We start from the raw sequence: 25,784 nt of genomic DNA, 5'->3' as shown, positions 1-25,784 counted from the left end.
TAAGGTATAAATGTATTTTTAAAGGAAAACGGGGTTCTATTGTAGGGTACAGTTAATATTATGGGCGTATTTTTTATGTACACAGAGTTTTAAGAGTTGAAGTTCAGTCTGATCCATGCTTCGGACCACCAGGTGGCGGTATTGCTACTATAAGTTGGTTGGCAACCGCCGTAAAACCTGACGAAGAAAATCTTCCGCCCAAACAGAAGGGGGCGAACGTCTGGGTTTGCCGCGCCTCGTCTCCCAGAAACGAGGACGACAAACAAGAGCTGCACGGCGTACTTTCCGACTGTGGAAATGGCGCTTCGTGTTGTGGAAGCCTGAAGTCCACAGAGCCTTTTCGTTCCTGTAATTTTTTTAACGCACTTTGGGCTCTTGGAATTGGTGAATTTCGAGAACAAACGGATTATGACAGAGGAAGGAGAGATTCTTGAGGGAAAACAAAGCAATAGTGGCTCCGAAGCCTTCATCATCCTTGGACAGGTAGTGTAACGATGATAGCAGTGCATCACGTTTTCTAGCTTAGCTAGTTCAGACGAAACACAACCATACACCTACCTTATGCTGGCTAAACCCAAAGAAACGAGTTGCATTGAGAGCTTTTTGCGCCTTACTGAGTCTTACTTGTAGCTCACGGTGTTGCCAGGAGCTACAAGCTATCAGTGCTTAGCCTGACGTTACATTTGAACTGTCCTGGCATGAGCACCAGAGCAAATGGGTTTAGCTTAACGTGTTGAGTTGCTGCTAATGGCAAGGAATCCACAGTCAGACGTTACGTCTCCTAAGATATTCCTGACTAAACTACAAACCCCGCAGCAACTATGAGGTGTACTTTCGGCTTCCAATTTAGCAGCGTTAGCAAAAGTAGCAACGTAGCCCAAGCTAGTATTTTCAACTATCCCGACTTTCTATCGAGGAGGGAATCACCACACCTTGTCAGTGTTGTTGTTCGTTTTTTGTAGCATCAATATTATTGGTTATCCCAAAACAATAGGACTACCAAACTCCCACATACTGTCTAACAAGACAGAGTTGAGTTATGTCGGTGAAGCTAAATGAACTAATCTTGTGTGACCTTGCATGCTAACGGCTTGCTAATGCAACTGAAGGAAAACCGACACTCTTCAATCCCTATATAGTTCTTCAAAATATTGACTTATCTCACACCTTATAGTATCTTAGGTTTAAGGGAATAATGCAGATTTATGTTTACTTGTCTAAAAGAGTCACTTGCTAGTTTAGCTGCTGTTGGTGAAGTTAGCCCAACGTCGGTAAGTCTAGTCTGTGAGGCTAATCGTTGCTTTGGTGATAACATTTTACTACTGCCTCGTTATTTACCACTTAAATATTGGTTCATATATCTGACTTAAAGTGTGTATTTTATATTAAATGCGATAAAAAAAAAACGCCACACCAACATCCTGAATTATAATGGGTGTAGTTGCACTTTTTGTGCCAATCTGCTCTTGCCTTTTTTAAAACTCTTTGCTTTTGGTCCATCTGTAATGTGTTGTCCCGTTCAAATTTAAACATTGTTGGTTGTCCTAGTTGTTTGTCCACATGTGCCGTCTCGCGTGTCTTCTCGGTGCCAGCTGGATGGTTGCGCGGGAGTTCACTTGAATCGGCCGTGTTGTGTTTTCCCCAGCGGTCACAGAGGGCAGTGTTGCGTCAAAATGCAACACAAGCAGTGTTCGGGTGTCAGCACCGCTTTGTACGCCTCATTTAGGCTGGTGCATCGGTTCAATGCGACTATGGAAAAAATCTGCATACCTGGCATTGAAATTATAATAACTTAAGAAAATGGACGTAAGCCAATAAGGGGAACAACAGCCTAAAAGCAAAGATACACGAGTCATTGTTGTTCAGGGCTGCTCCATTAGAGGACTAAAGGTCGGAATCAGCTATTTTTTCCTCTGATCTGTAATTGGCAGATTACATACTGATCCCCCCCAGTTAATATATAATCCATCACAAGCTAAGAACCAACAGGATGCACTTTATGCATTTTCTATCTTCTGTTTAATTCAAACTATTGTTATCAAAGAACCTGCAGCACATTTTTGTGTTTTATCAGGTTAAACTGCAAAGAAAGCCAGAAATGTTTGTCTGTTCTCAAACAATGATTCTTCACTCTTTCTGTACGTCTGCTAATTTGTTTTCTTTAAAAATCTTCTGTATTTGTGTGATTTTATTCTCATTTGTTGAAGTTTTTGTTTTAAGCTACTTGCACTGATATTTTTAAAGCATTATTACAAAGGGATAGGTTTGATCTGTGCACATAACAGACTGGTTTGCAAAGAGTTTATCTGCTTCTTTCAGACATTGTATCCCTAGCAGCCTGTCACACAAACGCATAACTCATTTGCTTCTTCTGGGGGGTTTTGAAAACACTTCAACAGACCTAAAAAAACAACAAAAACTTCACTGTATTTTAGCAAAAATGTTGCCATACCACAGCTGGACCGTCCTTGAAAGGCCAGATCTCAAGTGTTACATTTTTGTTTGCCAGCAGTGAGGAAACCTTTTAGAAAAAGCTGTGGTTTCTTTTTTTTAAATAATAAAAAAAAAAGATTACAGAAATGCCAAATACTTCAGAGTATTACTGTAAGGAGTTTACCTAAAAGCGTTAATAAGACTAGAGCCTAATCCTGCAATTCCCTCATTATATCCTAGCTGTTCTTTCCTCTTGCAGCTTACCAGAGCTAGCTGTCAGGTTGTACATGAGCTAACAGATGTGCAGCAGTGTTGTTGATTTGGACCCAAGCTCAGTTTCAGGCCCACTTGTCAGCAGCTGTGCTTTGAAACAAAGCTCTCATTTGAGCTAAAAACCTGCCAAGTTGACATTTGAGTCCTCTTGGTTTATAGAATGATTTCTAAATGTGTGTCTGGGTTGTGTGTTTAGGCAATCTACGTTAAATATGCCAGAATTATGATGGGTTTCCTCTGTTTTTGTTGACACAGTGAACAATGCATGACCTGACTGCCCAAGTCACCAGCAGCTTGCTGCCCTTCTCTGGAGTGACTGTAGATGCTCTGGGTGAGGATGAGATCAGCCTGGACTGTGTGCTTCATGGCAGGTTCACTGTCGGTAAGCATTTATTTATTACTAGTAATTTATAATATTCGTTTCTCTGCCGATGAGTGTTGTTAAAAAGTAGAACATTTTGTAAACCTTTTTATGTGAAATTAAGCTAGTGATATAATATTTCACAGGGTTTCCCAAAGAAAACTTGCGAAACCTGGTGCTCAAGTTGACAGGAAATTTTAAAATATCATTTGATAGTTATGCATTTTTGGAAGACTAGAATATTACCCATCTCCCAGTCTTATAGTTGGTTACCTAAACACCAACTATAAAGTCTTAAAAAGGCAATCATTTAAAACAAAAACTAATAAATCAACAATGCTTAGCCTTTTGGGGCACAAGTAGAGCCTGGTGGCCTGCCAGGCTTATAATACACTGAGGGAAACCCTGTTTTAGAACCACATTGAGAAAATGTATCAAGTCCAAATGCTTTGATTTAGTTACTCTTATAAATTAGAACAAACTTAGAATCCAGAAAAAACTACCTTAGCAATTACTTTTTAGATTACTATTCTTCAACTCAGAAAAGGAATTAGACCAGTGGATTCTTACTTATACTTATCTTATACTACTTATACTTATACTTACAAACCCTGAACAGGATCACCCAGTTTACATACTTTAGATCGACATTAGATTCTTTTTCTTCTTTTGCTCTTTCATTTGGTTTGTTATTTGGTTTGTATTTTCTATTAATTCCTGTAAAGCACTTTGTATTGCCTTGTTGCTGAAAATGTGCTACATAAATAAGATTACCTTACCTTATAGGACACTTAAACAAAAATTCAGCACCTTAAAGAAACCTGGTCTCAATTCATATCAATCTGTTGTTAAAACGATACAGGTAATTATGCTGAAGTGATTCTGAAGTTACATTCATGGAACACGTTCATAAATCCTCATTATTTTTCACATTAATGTAGGATTCCTAGATTACATTGACTTTAATATTGATTTGCTGCAGTTACTTTTGTCTTTTATTATAACCGAGGCTTTATTTCTTTAGGCCGCAGCGGGTTGGCCTGGCTGGCCAGTGGATCCAACCTGGAGGTTGTCCACGCTGTGACAGGCGAGCGGCTGTCGGCGTACTGCTTCAGCGGCGGCGGAGGAGAACACCCACCCATTGTTCTGGCTGCCAGGGATTTCAGCTGGCTCAAACGGTCAGGACTCAGGTTCAGCCTCTCCGTTTTTTATGTCTGCGATTGGTGATCAATAGACTGGTATCAGTTGTTGTAATATTTAAATGGGCATCGTTCAGCAGCCATGTATACAAGAGGTCGATGTGGATCCATTTTAAAGATTGATTATTGGCGATTGGCCAGATAATTGGCCTAATGCTTACTTTTTTATTTTATTTTAAAAGTGTGCAACTTTGTAGCATGACTATCTACACGTTTTTATGTGCAGATAATAAATGCTTTTCTCGTTACGTTTCCAGGTCTGGACTGCTGGTTGGCTTGGAGGAAACCGAAGGCAGCGTGCTGTGTCTGTATGACTTGGGTCTGTCCAGGGTGGTGAAAGCTGTGGTTATACCAGGCAGGGTGAGTTTGCTGCTGACTCTTAAATCTGACATAAAATGCTGCAAAGGATTTTAGCAGACAACTTGGGGTAAGCAGTGAAAACTGTGGAGTTCTGGTAGTTAGTTGTAGCATTGCTGTTGTTGAGTCTATCTTTGTAAAAAACTTGATTTACAAAATGAAACATTCAGCATTAAGTATCTAACCGTGATGTTTTTTTCCCCTTCCATCCAGATTACAGCTATTGAACCTCTAGTGAGTTATGGTGGAGCCAGCACTTCCACGCAGCAACTCCACCAGAGTTTACGCTGGTTCTTTGGCATTGCTGCCGTGGTAACGGATCTGGGTCATGTTCTGCTTGTGGACCTCTGTCTTGATGATCTGTCCTGCAGCCAGAGTGAACTGGAGGCATCAGGTGAGAAGAGGCTTAGGCAATGTTTGTTAGTTTTTTCTTCTTGGTTTTGCTTTTAGTGGAGCTGGTAAAGGATTTTAATTTCTGATCAACTGGGTTCCTAAAATATTTACAGTTTTAGCTCCATAACACAGACAAATTAAACAAATCAGTTAAGTCAAGATTTTGATCTTAGAAGGAAACTTGTTCCATACTTTAGGCCTGCAGAAAATAAATTAATCCAATCTCTGGAGATGATTAAAGCTGAAGCTAAGTTTAGTTATTCCTCTACAGAGAAAAATACAGTGGATTCAAAAACATTCTACACCAACTTTGCTATTTTCTTTCTGTGTGAATGTAATTGTCTGTTTGCAGACCTACAGGTGGTGACCAAATCTCCTGCAGACATCCCAAGGCTCAGAGAGGTCAGCTCCCGCCAGGGCAGACATCTCTGCCTGCAGCTGAACCCGCCCAGCGGCGTTGGTGTCACGGCCCTGCAGTACGTCTCCAGAACCAACCAGCTGGCAGTGGGATTTTCTGATGGACTCCTGCAGCTGTGGAACATGAAGACGTTGAAGAAGGAGTGAGTGTTTATGCTTTTGTTGATAAATTTTCAGGAAAAGCTGTTCCTTCCCAAAAAAAAAATTATGTTGCTTTTTAAAAGGGTGTTCCCCCAAAATGTTTTATCCCACGCGTTATTACATTTCAGCTTCCTGATGATGATTATAAAGTATGTGGGGACAGAAAATGAAATTTCCTGCTTTGAAACAAACAAAATAACTCAGTATTAATGCACTTATGCCTATAAAAAGAGGGTGTGTGATATTGTAGTCTTTGGATTATGTTGCATAACTTTGCTGTGCTGGAGTAACTCTCACTAAAGCAGCTCCACCCTCTGTTTATGTGTCAGGAAGTGAATAAGGAGAGCAGCTAAACCCACTCATCAAGTCTCGTCTCTGTTGCCTCTTTACTTTTTCCCCACAGTTTGCTGCAATGTTCCCAGCTTTATCAAACTCGCTCAATCTAGCACCCATTTTAATCATCTTTATTGATCAACTAGAATATTTTACAATGGATTGAATTCATTTTTCTGTTCTTCATGCAAATTATTCTATTTCTTCTTTCAAACAGCTGCAGACTCATGTGCACCAGGTTTATCAACCCATCTACCTCCATCTAGTTTGGGTCTTCTTGTCTAGCAGGACCTCCTTAAGAAAGCTTCATTCACTCGTTCACTGTACATTTATACATTACATAATGTTAGAAAACGCATTTTCTGTGCAGTGTAACAAGAAGATCCTAAAACCTATAATTTATCTGCAGCAAATGAACCGGAATATGAAAGATTTGTGTAAAACATTGTGATGATTTGCTGGTTTTCCATGTGCTGTCCAGTTCCTACTTGTAAACAAAGCTGTAATAATGTATTATTTTAGGTACCACTCGCAGCTGGAGGGGGGCAGAATGCCTGTTCATGCCTTCACCTTCCAGGAGCCAGAGAACGACCCCAGGAACTGCTGCTACCTCTGGGCTGTCCAGTCTTCTCAGGATCTGTAAGGATCACATTTAATCAGGATTCTGTGCTGTTAACATTTCTAGTTTCAGACGAAGCGAGCATGACTACTCCCCACTCAGTCCTGCCTCGGTTCTCTTTTCGACTGTTTTTCTTTTCCTCCCACACAGTGAGGAAGATCTGGTCAGCCTCCACCTGCTCCAGCTGGCCTTCAGCGAAAGAAAATGTCTGGCTTCTGGGAAGATCCTCTATGAGGTTTGGAGTTTATTCCCTCAGTATTTACTAATATCCACCCTAAAAAGTAGACATTTCAGTGCTGAGAAACGCAGCGTGTTGTTCTCTCACAGGGTCTGGAATATTGCGAGGAGCGATACAGTCAGGATTTAAGCAGCACATCGTTTCCTCTCAGGGCTCAGGCCACAAGCACACGACTGCTGAGCTGCCAGACCATCGAGAAGTTCAGAGCCCATCCTGACAGGGACGACAGTATGAATGAAGGTCAGCAGTCCTCCTCGTTCGTAGCACTTAACCCTGACTTTTTTATTGTGTTGGTGTATTTATCTGGGAACAAGTTGTGCAGTTTGGATTACAGCCCTCGGTTTTGTGTCCGTGTGACACGTTTAATTCACTACCTCCTTTATCTCTCATGGTTTTTCCGTTCTTGCTTTTTCCAGTTGCATCCCCCGACACCAGTTTGTCCATCTTCTGCTGGCAAGTCAAGGCTTATGGTCAGGGAAGACCCTCTATGTATATAGGGGTCTTTGACATCAATCGCTGGTACCATGCACAGATGCCTGACTCTCTGAGGTACAGTGGAGACTTCCCATCATTCAATTCAAATTAGTCATTTAAATGAAGTTTATGTTCATCCAGGTCACTTTGCTTTTTAAGGTCCAAAAGAATCCCGATTTTTCAGTCAGGGCATTTATCATATTTCTTATTTATTGTGATAAATTTGTTATCATGATGATTTTGATTTATTGTTACGAAATGTAAAACCCCCATGTCGGGATTTAGTTGTTCTATTATTTTTTTTTCCCAACAGTTTGTTCACTAAAAGCGTCAATAAATTTGATAATATAATTAAATACAGTTACGATTCACAGTTTAATGATATAAATCACACTTGTTTATGTGACTGGTGTTCTTCTATAAATGGAAATGTTTCTCAAGAGCGGTATTTGTGTTTGCGGGGCTATTATTGCTGGGGCAGTCATACAGTCACCTAAAAAGAAGTAATAATTACTTCTTGTTGTCACTTTTATTGTTAGCTTTTTCACCAGATATCGTGATAAAACTAAGTTGATATCATCCACCCCTGATAATGTTCACGATTTAAGACTTTAGAAGAGTTTTGATCCAACAGCTGATTGGTCCCTTTGACAGAACCGGGGAGTCTCTCCAGAATTGCCCCTATCTGGCCGTTTGGTCACTGGACTCTGTGGTGCAGATGGTGTCGACCCAAACCTTCCTGGATGTGGTTGTACACGAGCGCAGCCTGAGCCGGGGCCTGCCCTTCACCTGCCCCCCTCCAGAGCAGTACTTCAACCCAACCACATACAACTTTGGTAGGTTTAGATTTACTATAGACTTAAAATTAACCTTTATATTCATTTTAAATCTGTAAGAAGCTACTTTTACTGCATCGCTGTAAACTATTTTTATTGTATAATTTTCTTCTAATATTGTAAGATTTCAAAAAGACTGTTTTTTTTGTTTTTTTTTTCTGTTCCAGATGCTACATGCTTACTTAACTCTGGACTTGTGCACTTAACCTGCTCTGGGCATCAAAAAGAGGCAAGTTTGTGGTGAATAACCTTTGAGTTCAGCATTTGTAGATTTTTCCATTTATATCGATTATTTAAATTTGGAGTTAAACTTACAAGAACTTTTCTATTTGTCATTTAATCCAGACTTTAAGTTTTTTGAAGAAAGCTGCACCTTGTTCCAGTGACATCATCTCCATCAGCTACTCCCACTGCCTCATGTCCGGCCTCCTCTCGTCTCGCGCGGCAGACGCGCCGGCAACCAACCTCTCTCAGGTACCTTGTAAGATAGGAAACTGCATTGTTAAACATTTTATGCTCAAACTTTACTTTCTTGGATCGTTTTATGTTGATATATCAACATATTTTAAAAATTCATAAAGTTTTATAAGTAAAAATGGGAAATAGTTTTCTGTTGGAGATCATGGTGATGTATTTAAATGAAACCCAGTATTTTGGTCAGTCGACTGTGTTTTACTGACTTCTAGTATTGACTGTGGTCTCAAAAGAACAAACTGAAAACATTGCATTGTAAGAGCCAACATTATTTAGGTCAGAAGTGTCAAACTCATTTAAAAAATTTTTTTATATTCTTAAAGGGCTGGTTGTGCCAGAATGTATTGATTAAAAACCAATTAAATTGTTAAAATATCAATAAATAGCAGTTTCAGCATTCATTAATATGAGATAATATTGAATGCCTTTTCACACTGATCAGTCCATCCAGGATTTTGCGATTGTTTTTGTGGTTTCTACAATCAAAATCACAGATTTTGTGGTGCTAATTTAGAAATATTTATAAGGAATTTTTATAATATTTGCGCTGATATATGATATTAAATGTGGCTTTTTTATTAATCGATCTGTCGGTCACAGACTATAACTTGACAGCATGTGAGGCTGAGGCAGCAGTCACTGAAACTCAATGTTTTTGGCCAATTTTGAGAAAAATTTTTTGGTAAAATCAGAAAAAATGTGAAGATCTGTTGATTTTGTGTGAATTTTGCAGATTTGTGAAAAACTGGAAGGACTCATTGATGTAATTTCGAGTCTATAGGGCCACATAAAAAGCTGCAGCGGGCCAGATTTGTCCCTCAGGCCTCAAGTTTGACACATGTGATTTAGATGCTTAAAAACAAAGCAGTGAGGTTAAGACATTTTTAAACTGCTTCAATTTGGAGTTTTAGTGCCAGAATACTCAGCATCAGTCATTAGAAAAATAACAGAAAAAACTAAATATAATTTCTGCTGAAAGCATTGCTGATGTCTCCTCTGAACTTCCTGTTGGTTCGCAGGAGGAGCAGCTTGATGCCATCTTGTCAACAGCAGTTGAAACCAGTTCGTTGGGGTTAATTACTGGTTGTATTAAGCAGTGGACTGCTGAAGGTAAGGAGCAGCATGGGAACCTGCTTTCTCGCCTTTCTAGATTTCCTTGATACATGTTTTCTTAAAGTTACCAGGTGAAGATAGTTATCCTAGTTTTAAACTTGTAATCAAAGATTGATTATAAATGATTCATTCTTACTGCTGTGTGTTTCTTCTGACATGATGTGGTCAATCTGGTGTGAACTTCTGATTTCTCCTCCTGACCAGAACAACCAGGATCCGCCCTGAACCTGCGCTACATCCTGGACTGGGCTTGGAACAAAGTAGTCCAGACCAAAGAGGAGCTGGACGGCATCTGTATGTTTTTATATAGAGAAATCTTTAGCTCAAACAAAACTTATAATTGTTGACTCAAAGTTCAACCAAATTTTTATTTTTTTTAATTTATTTTTTGCTAGATAAAATCTCTAGAAACATCTTCCTTCTGTTCTGCACTTTGGTTTATTTCAAAAGACTGGATCAGGAATATTTACATAGCCTGTTATTGGAAGGTTGCAGGCCAATAACTCAGACTTCTGCAGTACCATGTAACAATAAAAAACTCACAAACTGCACTTTTCATTGTCATACAAAAAAGGAACAACCTAACTGATATCAGCACAACATAAAATCCGAATTTCCCGTTCATCCATATTTCGTTTGGTCTCCAGGCGCTCCGTTGTTCGACAGCTCGTCCAACTTCACCGACCCGCAGACGCTGCAGCTGCTGCAGCACACCCAGAGGCTGCTTAGCAACCTCAGCGCCATCTTCCACTGCCTGCTCAGCGAAGCTCAGGAACTCACACACCAAGGTGCTTCACACACACAGAGACCGGTCTGAAAGGTTTCCATTAGCCTGAGATGCCAGTAAAAACATCACTGAGGCCTTTTTTTAAAAATCCTCCGAGACTTTAGTAAGGTTGTGAGTAATCGGTTTAATTCACTGTGTAACAGTTGAAAAAGCCATTTATTCCTGGTATTCTGGACTTATCAGGTTGTTCTGGGAGAATATTAATGACATTATGGTACCAAAAAAAGAGTCATGAGGAAGAAGCAGGTTAATCATAATTGATCTTTCCATCATATTATTTTACCATTATATTTAACAACATTATGTTTCCATAATACTTTAAGAGCTTATTTATCAGCTTTGGATGTCTTGTTTCCAGGTTTGGCAGGTCTGATGAACAAGAACATGGTGTCCAGTTTAATTTCCAAATACGCTCAAGTGGTACTCTGGTTCTGCCGCACCGGCTTACTCCCCGAGGGATTAGGTAACCAGATACTTGTCTTTTCGAAAAGTTACTAAAAAGAAATCATATCATGTATAAATATTTTTGTTTAAATTAGTGTACAAATTAGTATTTCAAAGGAAATGAACTGTATTTGAAAACTGGAGAACACTAGTTGTTCTGTTAAAGAGAACTTCTTAAACAAACCCAAATAAATTGTTCTTTTTGCCCTGAATACACTTCTATTTGCCCCTGCTGATCTACCACCAGATGAAGATGCTCTGCAGATTCCCAGGCCTTTCTTTACTCATTCAGTCATCAGTAACTATTACACCATACGCAGGGAGGAGTTGACCAGGTTGGCCAAGTGAGTGTTCAACTCCATCACACACTAAACTGACCTGACAAATAATTTCTATATTCTAATCAGAATCTTTCATATTAAAATATGTTACTGTAAATGTTTTTGAGGAAGTAACTAGGCGCTCTCTCTTCCAGGAATAAATGGTGTGCTGATTGCCTTATGATCGATGGCTTGGTTGGACAGTGTGGTGAACGTCTGACCAATCTGTGGCGGAGGGACGAGGGTGGGACAGGACAGTACCCCCCACCTACTTTGCATGTAAGAGATTTGACTGATTTCTACTTTTCTGTTTCTGATGTATTTCATCTCATGTGTTGATGCAGAGACGTATTCTGTAATTTATGTTTATGATCCACAGGCCTTGCTTGACATCTACCTTCTGGACAACATCGAAGAAGCTACCAAGCACGCCATTGTATCCTCAGTCTAATGGCGGCTAGCTGCAGCTTTATGCTGCCTCAGCAGTTCTTCCTTTAGCATGAGTTTCCGTTTTTCTAAAACCCCATAATGTTGTTTAAGAACTAATTAGCTCGATTGCATCCTTAACCTGTGCTTCAGGTGATTTACCTGTTGTTGGATGTCATGTACTCTTTCCCCAATAAGGATGGAACATCAGTGGAATCTTTTCCCACAGCTTTTTCCATCCCCATCGGACTGGTTAAACTGGTACAAGGACTCTGGCTGCTGGATCATAATGACCATCAGGTAAAATGTGATAAAACATCTGAGGTTCATCACTTAGCTGCAGATGGACTTCCTTTGTTTATTTTTTTTCCCCAAATATTTTTATTTATTTTTATTAGAATTTTCTGCTGTACAGACATACAAAAACAAAAAAAACCTGAAAAATACAGCAAAATAGATAAAAATTAACATACAGGGGCGTGCCATGGTGGCGTAGTGGTTAGCGCAACCCGTATTTGGAGGCATTCAGTCCTCGACGCGGCCATCGCGGGTTCGACTCCCGGACCCGACGAAATTTGCTGCATGTCTTCCCCCCTCACCTTCCCCGTTTCCTGTCAGTCTACTATCATATAAGGGACACTAGAGCCCACAAAAAGTCCCCCTGGAGGGGTAAAAAAAAAAAAATTTTAACATACAGTGCAATCCCTCCCCCCAAAAATCACACAACCCCAGGGCTCACTCTTTCTGCACAAAAAGAAAAGAAAAATTTACTTTACATGTTACAGATGTAGATGTAGGAAGGGAAACCAAATATCTTTAAAGTCTTCAAGCTTTAGATGGACTTCCTTTATGAGAAAAAGTATGAAGTGACGGATGCAGTTGCAGCTTTTTATTAATCTTACTTATTCTAACGTCGTCCTCAATGAGGCATAAAGATGAATCTTAATAAATAAGAACATTATTGAAAAGTTCATTTGTTTTTGTAGTATAATAGAAAAAGAGAAACTACATAGAGCACTGGAAAAAATTAAGAGACCACTGCACAATTATCAGTTCTCTGATTTTACTTTCTATATGTTTATCTTTGAGTAGAATGAACATTGTTCTTTTATTCCATGAACTATTGACATGTCTCTGAAATTCCAAGCAAAAAATTTGGAATATTTATTTGGAGAAAAAATAACCAAAAAGATGCCGAGCTTTCAGACCTAAAATAATACAAAGAAAGCAAATTCATATTCATTTAGAAGCAAGAATACTAGTGTTTTAACTCAGGAAGAGTTCAGAAATCAATATTTGGTGGAATAACCAGGAGGTTTTCAGAGGGGCTCAGTGCAGTGGGCTCTTCATTTTTCTCCAGAGCTGTATGTCTTAACATCTGTTTATGCTAAACTTGACATTTCTGATTGATCAAAATGTGGAAATCCCACTTTGCTTTCACCTCTCCCATCTTCCTCTGATGATAGCTTGTAGATGACCTTGTGTTTGTATTTCTAGTGTTTAATTTTCTTTTTTGTCCTCCTCAGAGTTCCTTTGATCTGCTTCTACACCCAGCTGCTTCTCATTTTCATTTCGAGTGGCAGCATGAGCGGGTTCTGCAGGCGTTGATGTGTCACGGCCAGCAGTCTGTGGCGCTGCGTTACTTCCATGTTACGAAGCCTTCGATTACCTCCACTTCTCAGGCCAAACTTTCTTTTTCCGTGCTGCTACACAACAGGTCCGTTACGTTTCTGGTCAACTGGTGTTGTTTCATTTTACCCGCGTCAACAAGCCAGTGTCCTCTGGTTCCAGGTGTCTCATCGAGGCGTGGTGTTTACTTCGGCAGCACTCGAACCGCTTGAACATTGCTGAGCTGCTGGGCTTCCTGTATGAGAGCTGCCAGGAGCTGGGCCTCATGAAGGAGCTGCTCAAGCTGCCTCTGGGCCTCAGTGAACAGGTAAACGGAGGGTTGGGCCTGTCATGACAGCACATTTTGCCGGAAGATTAATTGTCCCAGTAATTATTCAGATAAACGATAATATAGTTATTTTGAGAACATTTTCAAGTAATATTTTGATAATGGCGTAGTCAAAAACAACTTTAATTTTCCAGTTCCAGTCCCTTCACACTGGAACTTGAAGAAATTTTAAAAATCCAAAATAATACAACCAAAAACAATGAATAAAACGACGGAAGAGCAGAGAAAGACAACAGAAACCATAAAAACTAGATAATGCAGTCCCTGTAAACAATATTGCCCTTCAAAAATATTAATCGTCAGAATAAAAATGCTCATTATCATGTGTTATGAAATTAATTATTTATTGCATCAGGCTTAAGGACAGTTCATGCATAATTAGTCTGAAAGTGGAGATTTGTGTGACACTGAGTTCCTTTCAATCTAGACTAAAAACCCAGCTGTTTAGAGTTGCTTTTGAGACATAATCAATAAAACATTAATCAATAATCTGATGTGTAATGACAGCAAAATGTAATGTTGTTGACTGTTTGTACTATGACTTTGTATTTTTATGATGTAAAGCACTTTGAACTGCCTTGTTACTGAAATGTGTTATACAAATACAATTTGATTGATTGAACTTTAACGCATCTTTTTACATGTTATATTCAGTTTTAATCTCTGACCTTCTATGTTGGTTCAGGACTGTTTGGAAAAGTTTCTTCAAGGCACAGGCGGCCTTCAAAACAGAGAGCTGCTGATGGTTCACTACCTGCAGCAGGCCAACTACATTCCTGCTCTGCAGCTCAACCAAACCCTCAAAATGAACCTGGTGGTATGTGCAGAAGAATGGTTTCACACGATTAACATTATATTAATGTTATTATGAGCAGTAACATCTATAATCAGATCAAATAAAACCTTTACATTGATGCATAGCTTTCACTTTCTTTGCAGAACGAGCGAGACCCAAAGGTCAAAGAGCGATCCAACACCAGGAACTCTATACTGGACCAGTACGGCAAAGTTCTGCCCAGAGTGCAGAGAAAACTGGCGATGGAGCGATCCAAACCTTATCAACATCCATCCACCGTTCACAAAGAAGGTAGCTGCTCTCCTTTATGGAAGCAGAGTTTTGAAACCTTTTATATCTACTGCGGACATTAGTATGTTTTTTTTGTTGTTTATTTTGATTAAGTATAAATTGTGTATATTTTTCATAGAAATAAACACATTTTTCATATTTTAAGTCAGAAATACTTAGGTGCCACCTCTTGGCACCTATGGTATTTTCTTGTGACAGTATATAATCTCGTGTAAATAGTTTTACTTAATCCTTTTAGTCCTAAATTTAAAATCTCTGCCTGGATACTTTTGCTTATTTTAATTCTACAAAATTCTTTAGTAAATATATATTGATCATTTATCCATAACAACTGGAACTTTCAATATCTAGTAAGTTATTTTCTCAATTTACCGTTTATTAAAAGAGCGCCCCTCAGATTAATTTTACTCCCTGCAACCCCGGGAGTGAAATTACCGTAATAACCCAATATTGGCTGGAAAGCGCAACGTCTCCCCTTTCAGAAACCGTGGGAATTTTTCAGACAGCACAAAGTGTGGCAGAATTACGGTTCTGCAAATTTGGCTTCGTCGTCGCCGACACGTTCGGCCTAGGAGGGTTAAAATCCTATTTTAATTTTATGCTTTTGCTCCACTGTAGTCTCTCGGCCACAGCCGCTGTCTACCATCACCAAGCGCTCTGCCAACGAGAAGGTGATGTCCAGAGCTGGATTCATCAGCAGCGTCCTCACCAAGATTGAGGAGGTTTGGCTCGGAAAAGAAGCGACTCCCCAGTCCTCACCAGCCAAGACGTGAGTTTATTGCTTCAATTGTCTACTGCGGTATTTAAATATATTTAATAGTAATGTAACTCATTCATCGTTGTCACCAGACCAAAAGCAGCGGATGCTCAGAGCTCCAGTCTGAGGTCATCATCGCTGGGTTTTACTGATCCCTTCCTAGGAACGCCAATCACCATGACATCCAAACGAAAGTCAAGGTACGCTCAGGAGAACCAGGAGCTGGCCCTTTAAGGATTATTTTTCTTTATAAACTACTTCTAAAATGCATGAAATATGTCACCATTAAAAGTGACAACATACTGTATTAGTCCTGTTTGTTTTTAACCAGGTTTATAACTAAATACACAAACATTGTGTGCATGCACAGAAACTCATCTTGATTAAAGTAGATTTTGTTTTTAATCTTCTTTAATGTGTCTCAGGTTGATGGATCTGGTGGTCCACCCGTCCTGTCAGACTCCTCAGCCTCTCCCCAGTCCCCCCGGACCTCCAACCTCCTGGGTTTCTCCAAAGAGCTTCAGGAAAGCGCCTGAGTTCAGTCTGCTGCAGACGCCGCAGGTCGTCAAGGTGAGTCCATCACTTTGGACGACATTTTCTGTTTTTTTACGTCTAAAAAAACGGCTGGATGATGATGATTTGTAGACGATGGTTGTTTTTTTTGGAATTGGTCCTTTTTAAATGTCCCAAATATCTCAACAAAAAAAGAAACATTTTATATTGTTGTGTGAAACATGTCTAGGTGTTAAGGCAGCAGCTAATGATTGAGTTATTGATTATTCTGACGATTAATCAGATTTAAGAAATTGGCACATTCTCCAGCCTTTTCATTTAAGCCTTTTTGTATGTAAAAACACATGCAAAAAGTAGTAGAAATAATTAAAAGATGCAAAGAAACAATTCAGTTATGATTAATCCGATTAATCGCTTTAGCCCCACTAGGCACAGATAAATGTGAGTTTGGATGCTCTATAAGGTTTGGTTTTGAAAAACTGCTCTCTTTTATCGTATGTTTTTTGTTTTTTTAAGTCACTGAATCCACTAGTTAGAGGAATTGTCTGTTTAATTTTGGAAGTGAAAAAGCACTTCATTATATGTGTGACGTCTCCAGGAAAATTTGTCATTAACTTCATTTCACAAACAATCAGCTGATTGATGACAGAATCAGCACTTGACAAAATGTTAATGCTTCAGTTGCCAATTGTGTTTTTTACAACTTTGTATTTTTGTGTTTTTATGACTTCAAGCACTTTGAACTCCCTTGTTGCTGAAAGGTGCTGTACAAATAAACTTGACTGGTGAATGTTTTAACCTTTTGCTCTCCTCTCTGCCAGCGAGCTCGGGCCCTAGCTGCTTCTGGCCCGGTCTTTTCGGCTTTCACACCGCAGTCCATCCTGCGTAGCAACCTGAGACCTACGCCTGCTGCTACTCCGTCTGCCTCTCCAGGCCGCTCCATCACCCCCCCGCTACGCGCCAAAGAGAGCCGCATCACCTTCATAGAAGAAGGAGAGACCCCTGAAACGGAGAAGGGGATCCGGTGGACTAACGGGGTAAAAACACGATGATATTGTGGGTCGGCGTCTCTTGTTTGGTCTGTATATTTTCTGCAAGTTGTGTTTGTGTTTCTCTGTAGATGGCAGCAGACAGTGAGATCAACCAGCTAAGCAGAGGCTCCAAAGCAACACGCAAGACCTGGTCTTCGCGACGTCCTGAGGAGGAAGATGAGGAGGAAGATGAGGAAGGACAACATCCTCGTGTAAAGTTTCGTCCTCCAGAAGGCGGCGTTCCCTCACCGCAGCTTAGGCGCTCTGAGAACGAGCCGTCTTCCACCCAGGAAGAAGGAAATCCATCAGCTGCAAGTCAGATAAATATCAGTGTGAACTTTGACACCAGCCTGATGTCTGTCCAGTCAACAGACACAACTCTGGAGTATTACGATGCTCCGCTCTCAGAAGACCCTCAGCGAGCCCAGGGACACATACCTGGAGAGGAGGAAGAGGAGGAGGATGATGTAGTGACTCTTAACATCAGATCTGTGAGTGACGAACCAGAACAAACACCTGATCTGACCACAGAGGAAAACCTTAACCTCCCCTCAAAAGTTGACGTGACAGCAGAGGAGTCTCTGAGGGAAGGAGACCTTTGTAAGGAGGTCAGTGGGAGGGGTCAAGCTCTGAGGGAGCATGAGGAGCAAGGAGCTGAATCTAAAGGAGAAGATGATCTGAATATGGTCTCAATGAGCAAAGACGAAGATGTTGCAAGTCCTGCTTATGAGGAGCCATCTTCTCACCACGAAGGTAAGTTATTGCTTTTTTTTTATTAGAGCAGTTTTATTTATTTTCTCCAAAAATAAATGAAATTGCAGCTTATCAATTAATTGTTAGTCAAATAAGATAAATCAACCTTAGATTAACTCATTAATTGATAACTTGCATCTCTCACCTGAACCAAATCCATTTGATTAAGTTGATCTTATTTTAGAAAAATAACTTAAACCTTTTCTGCTCTTCATCAAGTTCTCTGGTCCATTTTTCATGCTGCAGTCGGTAACCAGGTGAGCAAAAGCTCAGACTCTCAGGTCAGAACTGAGGTGAAAGGTGAAGAACTAAATGTTCAGTGGGAGGCAGCCGAGTCGAACACAGAGCAACCCGAACCACCCGAAGATGGTAACGCCACAACCGAAGCAGCACTAGACCTGGAGCAGAGCACAGGTGAGCATGTTTACATGGAAACACTTTAAACTGAAGGCAGGTGGTTGACCATCTTCATGACCTGGAATGAACTGATCGTTTCTTCCCTTCAGATCTGACAGAGTTTGTACAGAAGCACCTGTTTGGTGATGACCTGCCTTCTCCGCTCAGCCGCTCAGCGATACACAACGCATCACTGAGCCAGACTAGCCTCAACAGGTGTGTTCTTCTCTTAAAACAACTCCAGTTACTGTTTGAAAAGCGAGGAATGTCCAAAATTCTCACTTTAATGTGAAACAAAACCAGATGAGATGCTTCTTATCCTGTCTGTGGCTCAGGAGTAGCTTCATACCAGGAAAGTGTCCTGGATGCGTCTGTGTGTGGAGACGCTTCAAACTCTGACATAAATTAATGAACTCTTCTTAAGTTACGTTAATTCATGTGAACGTCCAGCTTGAAGCTCATCCTCCTGCTGGACAACCATCAAGGCCAGCAGCTATAAAAATTCTTTTTAAATTCTGTATCTTCTGCAGAATATTCTAATTTTCCAGTAAAGAAAACAAACAGAATACTTGCTTTTCAATAGCTGTAAGCCACAGACTATAAAGGTTGTATCTGTAGATTTATTTACTAAAATAAATAAACTTTTCAATGATGTAGTAATTTATTCACCTCTATTCAGTTTAAATTTATGGTTTTAGAAAATTAACACATTGCAGTCAGCTGAGATTCTAGGTGCACTGCAAAAACAAAATCTTACCAAGTATTTTTGGTCTAGTTTCAAAATCAAATATCTTAGTACACTTGAAATAAGGCAAATCTTACTTGCATGTAAGAAGTTTTAGGAGTTTGTTTTAAGTCAATAATTCCTTAATATTCATGAAAAAGAACTAGTTTCATTGGCAGATTGTTTCACTTATAACAAGGAGAAAATGTCTCGTAATAAGTGAAATAATGTCAGGGGAACTAGTATTTTTTCATCAATATCAAGTTATTAAATCTTGCTGAAAAGTTACTTGTAAGTTTGTTTTCTTATTTCAAGATATTTGCACTAGAAAATAGACCAAAAATAATTTGTTAAAATTTTTGTTTTTTTGCAGTGTGCTTTTGATTTGCATGAAAAAATCTTTATAATTTAGAAATGTTCCCAAAACACTGCAAAGTTTGATATTTAGACATACTAAAGATGCTTCTGACCCGTTTTAAAATGGCTGCCGTCCTCCCATGCAGCGAGTTGTTGGGGGCTGAGGAAGAGGAGGAGAATCTAGCAGCTGTAGACCCGTCATTGTTCACGCCACAGAAATTCACGGCTTCTGTGACTTCCTCAGAGCCAACAGGCACCGACTCCCACTGTGAGGACGATCACATTAACTCTCGCGTTTACAGTTGTTCTGGTGAACTTGATCATTTTACTCATGTGTTGCTCTCCTAGCTGTAGTGAGCTTGAATGATAGCGAAGAACTGTCCAGTCCTGCATCTGAGGATGAAGGTGAAGAGGAGTCATCTAATCAAGCTGAAGAGGGAGCTGAAGAAGAGGAGGAGGAAGCGGAAGACGAAGTGGAAGACTCTGGTAGTGAGGTGGAGATCATCGATGAGGTTCAGGGTAACGGGAGGCCGCCGCTGCTTCAGCCCGGCTCGGTCCTCATGCAGCAGGAAAACGCCCACTTTCTGCAGGATCTGTCAGAGCAGCGAGCCGCTGAGTTCTCTCTGATCGCACCTGGTGCAGAGATGAAGGTAACGACTTCCAGATCACGTTAAAGTCAAATTCAACCGTATATTTAGATTATTTTAATCTAAATTAACAGGCTTTATCCTGAATGTGTTTTCAGATCGTGGAGGACGACATCGAAGGCGAGGTTGTGATGGTGAGACTCGACGGAGACGATGTAGGGATGGAGCTGGACGCCAACACAGAGCCAGCATCATCATCATCGTCATACATGGAGCTCAAACCTTCCACCACTCTGCTGGTTCCCTTCGAGTTCATGGAGGGACAGGAGGGCCTGGTGGGCGCCGCCGACCTCGCTCTTCCTGAGCTGCAGCCGGGCGCTGCGGCCGAAGAGCAGCAGCCAGAGATTCACACTGGCTTCACGCTGATGCTGGACACGGAAGAAGACGGAGTCAAGGAGGCAGAGGCGGCTGTGGAGAATGATCTGCACCCGTCGGAGCTCCCTGAGCCGCAGCAGATGGAGAGGGAAGATCTATTTGACAAACCTGACATCATTCCTTTGGACATGGATAACAGGAAAGAAGCTCCATCAGAAGGAGAGGGCACGGCGACGGAAAACCTGGATCAAAATGATGATCGTGGACTTGAGGAAGAAGAGCTTGGAGATTCCCAAATTGATCTGCAGACTGAATCTACTGCAGAAAAACAGGAGACAGAAGACTCTGCAGAGATAAAAGCTGCAAAGGTAGAAGAAATTAGATTGTCTGAAGATCAGGAAGCTCCTTCTTTATCGGTTCCAGAAGAACCTCCAGCTGCTGTGAACGATGCCGACTCTGCTGAAAGAATAGAAGCTGTTGAGGGAATACCAATCCCTACTGAGGAGGTGCAGCTACCTGAGGGGAACGGGTCTGTTCCTACAGAGATAGAAAAAACTGAGCCTGCTGTTGAAGACAAGAAGCTTGAGCGCACAACATCATCAGACACCGAAGTTGGACAAGAGGAGGAAACGGAGGAAAAACCCAGGAGACAACTGAGGCATAAAAACGTTGCAGAAGAACCTTTGGAGAACATCGTTTGCTCAGAAAGTCAAACTGCGAAACAAACGCCAGCCTCTCAGGGGAAGAAAGCTCCTTCTACTCCATCCCGGAGGATGACAAGAGGAAGAAAAGAGGAGACTTTTATCTCTCCAGAGGCAGTGAGCGAGCAAGAGCACGATGGAAACACAGAGTTGACAAAAACTAGCAACGACGTTCCTCGTTCTCCGAGGAGAGGCAAACCGCTCCAAATCGTCACACCTCGTAGAAGTACTCGCAAAAGTCAGCCGGTAATTCCGAAAGAGGCGCCTGAAAACATGGATTATGAGATTCCCATGGCTTCAACCTCCAAGAGGGCTTCGCCAGGCAGACGATCGCAGAGAGCTGCTGCAATAAGAACCAGCAGCGAGGAAGTATCTGCGGCCGCAGACGTGGAAATCAAAGAGGACAGCCAAGAGGATAAGGCTGTGGAAACGATAAGAGGTCGCAGAAACAGCAACAAGACTCAAACTCCTTCTAAACTCAGGATGACTCAGGCCAGCACCCCCAGGAGGTCCAGCAGAAAGACGAGTAATACCAACGAGGAAGAGCTGACCCCTGTGACGGTCCAGGAGGAGCCTGTCTCTCCTCTAAAATGCAGCGGCAAACAAATTAGACCACAGATGCTGCCAGTCGTGTTTGAAGAAGACGAAGGAGAACAGAAAGAGGAAGAGAAAAAGCAGCAACTTTCCCATCCTGGGAGGACAACTCGACAGTCCAGCCGGATCACTATAACTGTGTATCCTCAAGTAAGGGTTCAACCATCATCCACTCCTCCTATGTTTCCATTCTCATCGGTTGGTTTCATTCATCTCACATTTAAACTCCATAGGTAAAACTGGTTCCTGTGTCCCTTCCTCAGAGCAACAGGAGGAGGAGAGAAGAAAGTGGTTCAGGAAAAGTGAGAGAAAGCAAAGATCCCCTGGAGTCTGGTCCAAACAACAATCGTCGCCCAACGAGAAGCAGACTCTGGGACCATCCTGAGGAGGATCTGCCCCTACTGGACTCTCCATTAGAGGTGGACTCTGAAACTCCTGTTGCAGACGCCCTCATCAAGAGACTCAAGGATGAAGAGGAGAAACGGGAAGGTACGAACAAGGCAGTTTTTAACCCTAGAACAGGAGGTGTCAAACTCCAGTCCTCAAGGACCACAGGTACAAAACACTGGAATGAAATGGCTTAATTACCTCCTCCTTGTGTAGATCAGTTCTCCAGAGCCTTAATGACCTAATTATTCTATTCAGGTCTGGTTCAGCAGAGGCACATCTAAAAGTTGCAGGGCAGTGGCCCTCCAGGATTGGAGTTTGACACCTATGATCTAGAACCTCTTTAAATACTTGGGTTTATAAGTAGTTTTTGGTGTAAGACACAGCAGGATGACCATGCATGCTTAAGAAGTCTTAAATTCATTATAAAAAAGTAAATTGGTCTTAAATTTAACTTAATCTCATATATTTTATGTAGCTTTTTTTTTTTTTTTTTTACCCCTTATGAGACTTTTCCGTTTGAGCCGCACAGAAGCATCTTCATTATGTAAAAAAATCAAATAAATAAAAAAAGGACATCTTCACGATGTTCTGTTCAGGCTGTTGCCAACTAGCTACTAACATTCTCCTGTTAGCTAAATAGCTAGCTACCTTTTTTCCATCTATCATGGATAAGTGTAAATATTTATCACTGGTTGACTTTTTCTCACTTCTGCTGCCAACCTGTTTGATTCTGTGTTAAAATGCTTGGATTGGTGCAGAAAGCAGTCATCACTGCTACAACTAGCACTGACGTAAGAGCAGAATTTGGTCTTATGTTTTTTTTTATTAGATTTTAAACATGGTGGTTCAACAGCAGTATTGACTTACAAAATGGAAGAAAAATGATATATGGTTTCTACTTATTTATTTTGCTACTAAAAACCAAAATATGTCCTAGAAAGTTGAAATAAAATTTAACTTTGTCAAATTTAATTACAAGGTTGTTACTGTGGAGATTAAGGGAAAGGTCGAGCATTTGATGCAGCTATGATAAGACCAACATATAATCATATTTAAATGTGTTAACTTGTAAAATCAGGTGTAAAGACTGAGAGAACCAGGAGGAGAAATACCAAATCATCAGTGGATCAGGTTACATCTCCTCCTCCTGTACCAGACGGCCCGGCACCTGAACCTGCAGCAGGTCAGTCCAGTCCAGGAGAAAACTCGTTCATCTACTCGCCCTCCCGACAGCGACAAACAAGAGGTGAGCCAAATCCCAGCTGGTTTATGTTCCTCTGCCCATCCAGGAAGGTTTTAACCTTGCACCGTTTCTGTGTTTCAGCTCGTAAAACAGAGTCTTCTTTGCCAAGCGAGGAGTCTGAGGCACCGGTCACCCGCAGCAGGAGTAGAGTCAAAGATGCTTCTGTTCAGGTAGAAGATTCAGTTTAACAGCTGAGCATATTTAGGATTCTGGACAGATTTTCTCCCTTTACATCTCAGATTAATGTAGCCATATTCCATAATGACAAAATGGGAAAAATAATACATGGTTTTCAATTCATAAAACAAAAATTTTGCCATTAAAAATCAATATATGTGCTCTTTGGGTGCATAAACACCAACCCTGTTTGATCCGCTTAATTGACGCTAGGAAATTTGGTTCCTTTGAAGAGGCGTGAATACGCAATCGAACTGATGCGGACCAAAAAAGTAAACTCTTGTCCAGCTACAAACCTAAGTCCAATTGAAATGAACTCTACTGCTGTTCAAATACATATGTGAATATCAAGATCCAAAAGCAGAAAACAGACTATAGATCAGGGCATTCTGGGTAAATGCAACCAAAACAAACATGAGTCTAGCACTAGCAGAAGAAGTGCCTCCAAGTCTTTGGCCAAATACAAACGAGACATTCTGCAGCTGCTAAAATTTGACGCCACTCCTTTTTTTAAAAAAAACATTTTGTGAAGAACAAAGTCACCTCTTCTTCAGAAGGTTTTGTTGTTGTTGTTTTTGGTGCAGTGCCACCACAGGTGAGGGGGAGACAGGTTTTTCAAAGTGTTTGGTTTATGAATCTTCCCTAACGAGGGGATTCTCAGAACAGCTGCTTTTAATGTAAGACGCTATTTAAATCAGATGAGATTAGATTTTATTTAGGGGTTTTGGAGAAAAGGGGACTAAACACCAGGAAAACATGTATCATTTTCCTTCCACCTCACACTGAAGTGCTCCTTTGTTTTGGTCTGTCACATAAAATATATTAAAGTTTATGATTTGAAAGACGGGTCAAAGTGGTCTAAATACTTTTTCAATTTTTTTTTACTTTGATGGATAAAGAGTCAAATCCTGTTTTCCTTTTAGAATAAAGCTTCCTCAGAAGATGATCGCACTGAAGTGGAGAAAACATCTACAAGCAGGAAAACAGCAAAGTAAGACTTGCTCTTAAAATCAAATTTTTAGTAGATTTAAATGTTTGACTGTTCTACTTTTTAAGCGCTGAAACTAATAAAAATATGCTCACTGTTTGTGTCTCTTCACCCTCAGATCCAGAGCTGTTTCGGAGTCCGTTCCCATCGCCGAGGTGGATCTGATCTCACCTCTGCCCAGCCCGGCTGAGCCGCGAGCACTGAGGAGGATCACAGACGAAGCGCCGGTTCCGACCACCAGAAACCTTCGGCGCAAACGCGTCATAGACATCGTTTTCTCAAAGCCCGTCACCAGGAGGAGGAAACTTTGAGGAGGCTGGAGGTGGTAATAACCAGTGAACCTCAGGCGGCTGCATGGAGATTTGAACCAAATCAAGTCGAGAGCTGTCAAATAAAAAGGAACGGCCTGAACTTATGATGGTTCTGCTTCTTGAAATGCCTCATTGTGCTGCAGTTTTTCTGAAAAACTTTCTCTACAAAGAGGAAAATGGGAACAGTGGACGTGGGAAGGGTTATTTTTGGGACAAAAACGGTAAATTGAGTGTGAAGGAGGATTTTATTTTTGGAGTTTACATTTCCTTCTCATGCAAACTTGATTTCACTTGATAAGTGACCATTTTATCTTCTAATGCTTGAGCTCTGGACACTGAAAGGCACAAAGAAAAGCAATCAATGTGGATTTTTAGAGGTTCCTAATGATGAACAGAACAGATCTCATAAAGAGGTTTTATTCCCATTCTATTATTTTAAGGCTTTCTTTTCTTGTTGCCGTTTTAAAAGTTCAAGACCTGCTGTTTTTCTATTCAAGAGGAAAAAGGCAACCGGCTAGCAGGGATCTATTGCTACTGCTAGATTTGTATATAGTCATTTGTTATGTTCCAAATAAAGTTAATAATTAAATCCTAAGGAATTAAGTTTATTTTGAATTTGAAGTGTTTTGAATGCATTTGATGATCATATAAGATTGCCTTTGCCAAAGTCTTAAAATCTAAGAGGATTTTGTGTGTAAAACTGCTGCTGTCGGCAGATATGGGAGAGATGTAAAGGAGAAAAAAATGCACAACAATTTGCAGATGTAAAAGTAGCTCGGGAGATATTAATAGGTTTGTTAAATGCAATTTATGGCAACAAGCATCTGATTCAGACTATTTTCTGACTGAATGTATGTAGAATGTCTTATTTTTGTTGACTGCTATTTGATAAATATGGTTAAACTTAAAAACCTCTGGCGTCTCTCATTTTCTCCTTACTATTTTGAATGAATGTATAATTATATCCAACAGATCCAGTGCATGAGTGAAGGAAAAAAACTAAACATGATCAGCTGAACACATGGTCACATTTTTGGACATATAAATCTTTTATTTTTATCTCGTTTTCCCAAATTAAACTAATGTAAGTAAATAAATACTGATCATGTTTACACATGCACACACGGATGTTAAAATACAGAAAATGCTAAAAAAATATTGGCGCCCACTTCAGTGCGGCGCCCCTATGCGTAGCATATACGTAC

At 40.6% G+C, this 25,784-nt stretch overlaps 1 protein-coding gene across 3 annotated transcripts; it reads left to right on the top strand.

Moving 5' to 3' along the window:
• The first annotated feature begins 241 nt into the window (after positions 1-241).
• ahctf1 (AT hook containing transcription factor 1) lies at positions 242-25,490 on the top strand. 3 transcript variants are annotated; one of them, XM_028014234.1, is made up of 40 exons: positions 242-483; positions 2,962-3,088; positions 4,092-4,245; positions 4,524-4,626; positions 4,837-5,017; positions 5,369-5,576; positions 6,430-6,546; positions 6,677-6,761; positions 6,854-7,004; positions 7,181-7,313; positions 7,893-8,074; positions 8,242-8,303; positions 8,420-8,548; positions 9,568-9,658; positions 9,866-9,955; positions 10,309-10,449; positions 10,807-10,911; positions 11,140-11,236; positions 11,368-11,491; positions 11,592-11,648; positions 11,792-11,938; positions 13,165-13,355; positions 13,430-13,574; positions 14,281-14,412; positions 14,535-14,682; positions 15,301-15,451; positions 15,532-15,639; positions 15,865-16,009; positions 16,774-16,989; positions 17,073-17,736; positions 17,956-18,150; positions 18,243-18,348; positions 19,360-19,481; positions 19,562-19,863; positions 19,959-21,620; positions 21,704-21,959; positions 22,939-23,106; positions 23,185-23,273; positions 24,204-24,271; positions 24,387-25,490. In XM_028014234.1, the coding sequence occupies exons 2-40, from the start codon at positions 2,968-2,970 to the stop codon at positions 24,577-24,579; spliced, it is 7,539 nt and encodes a 2,512-aa protein (XP_027870035.1). In that variant the 5' UTR covers positions 242-483; positions 2,962-2,967; the 3' UTR covers positions 24,580-25,490. The 3 variants fall into 3 exon arrangements, with proteins under 3 accessions (XP_027870035.1, XP_027870036.1, XP_027870037.1); XM_028014235.1 differs by having other exon boundaries at positions 243-483; positions 17,983-18,150; XM_028014236.1 differs by having other exon boundaries at positions 243-483; positions 21,734-21,959.
• Positions 25,491-25,784: the final 294 nt, after the last annotated feature.

The sequence above is a fragment of the Xiphophorus couchianus genome, chromosome 4 (assembly GCF_001444195.1).
Source record: "Xiphophorus couchianus chromosome 4, X_couchianus-1.0, whole genome shotgun sequence".
Taxonomy (NCBI): Eukaryota; Metazoa; Chordata; class Actinopteri; order Cyprinodontiformes; family Poeciliidae; genus Xiphophorus; species Xiphophorus couchianus.
Note: the sequence above shows the minus strand (reverse complement) of the source record. Positions and strands in the feature narration are given on the sequence as shown.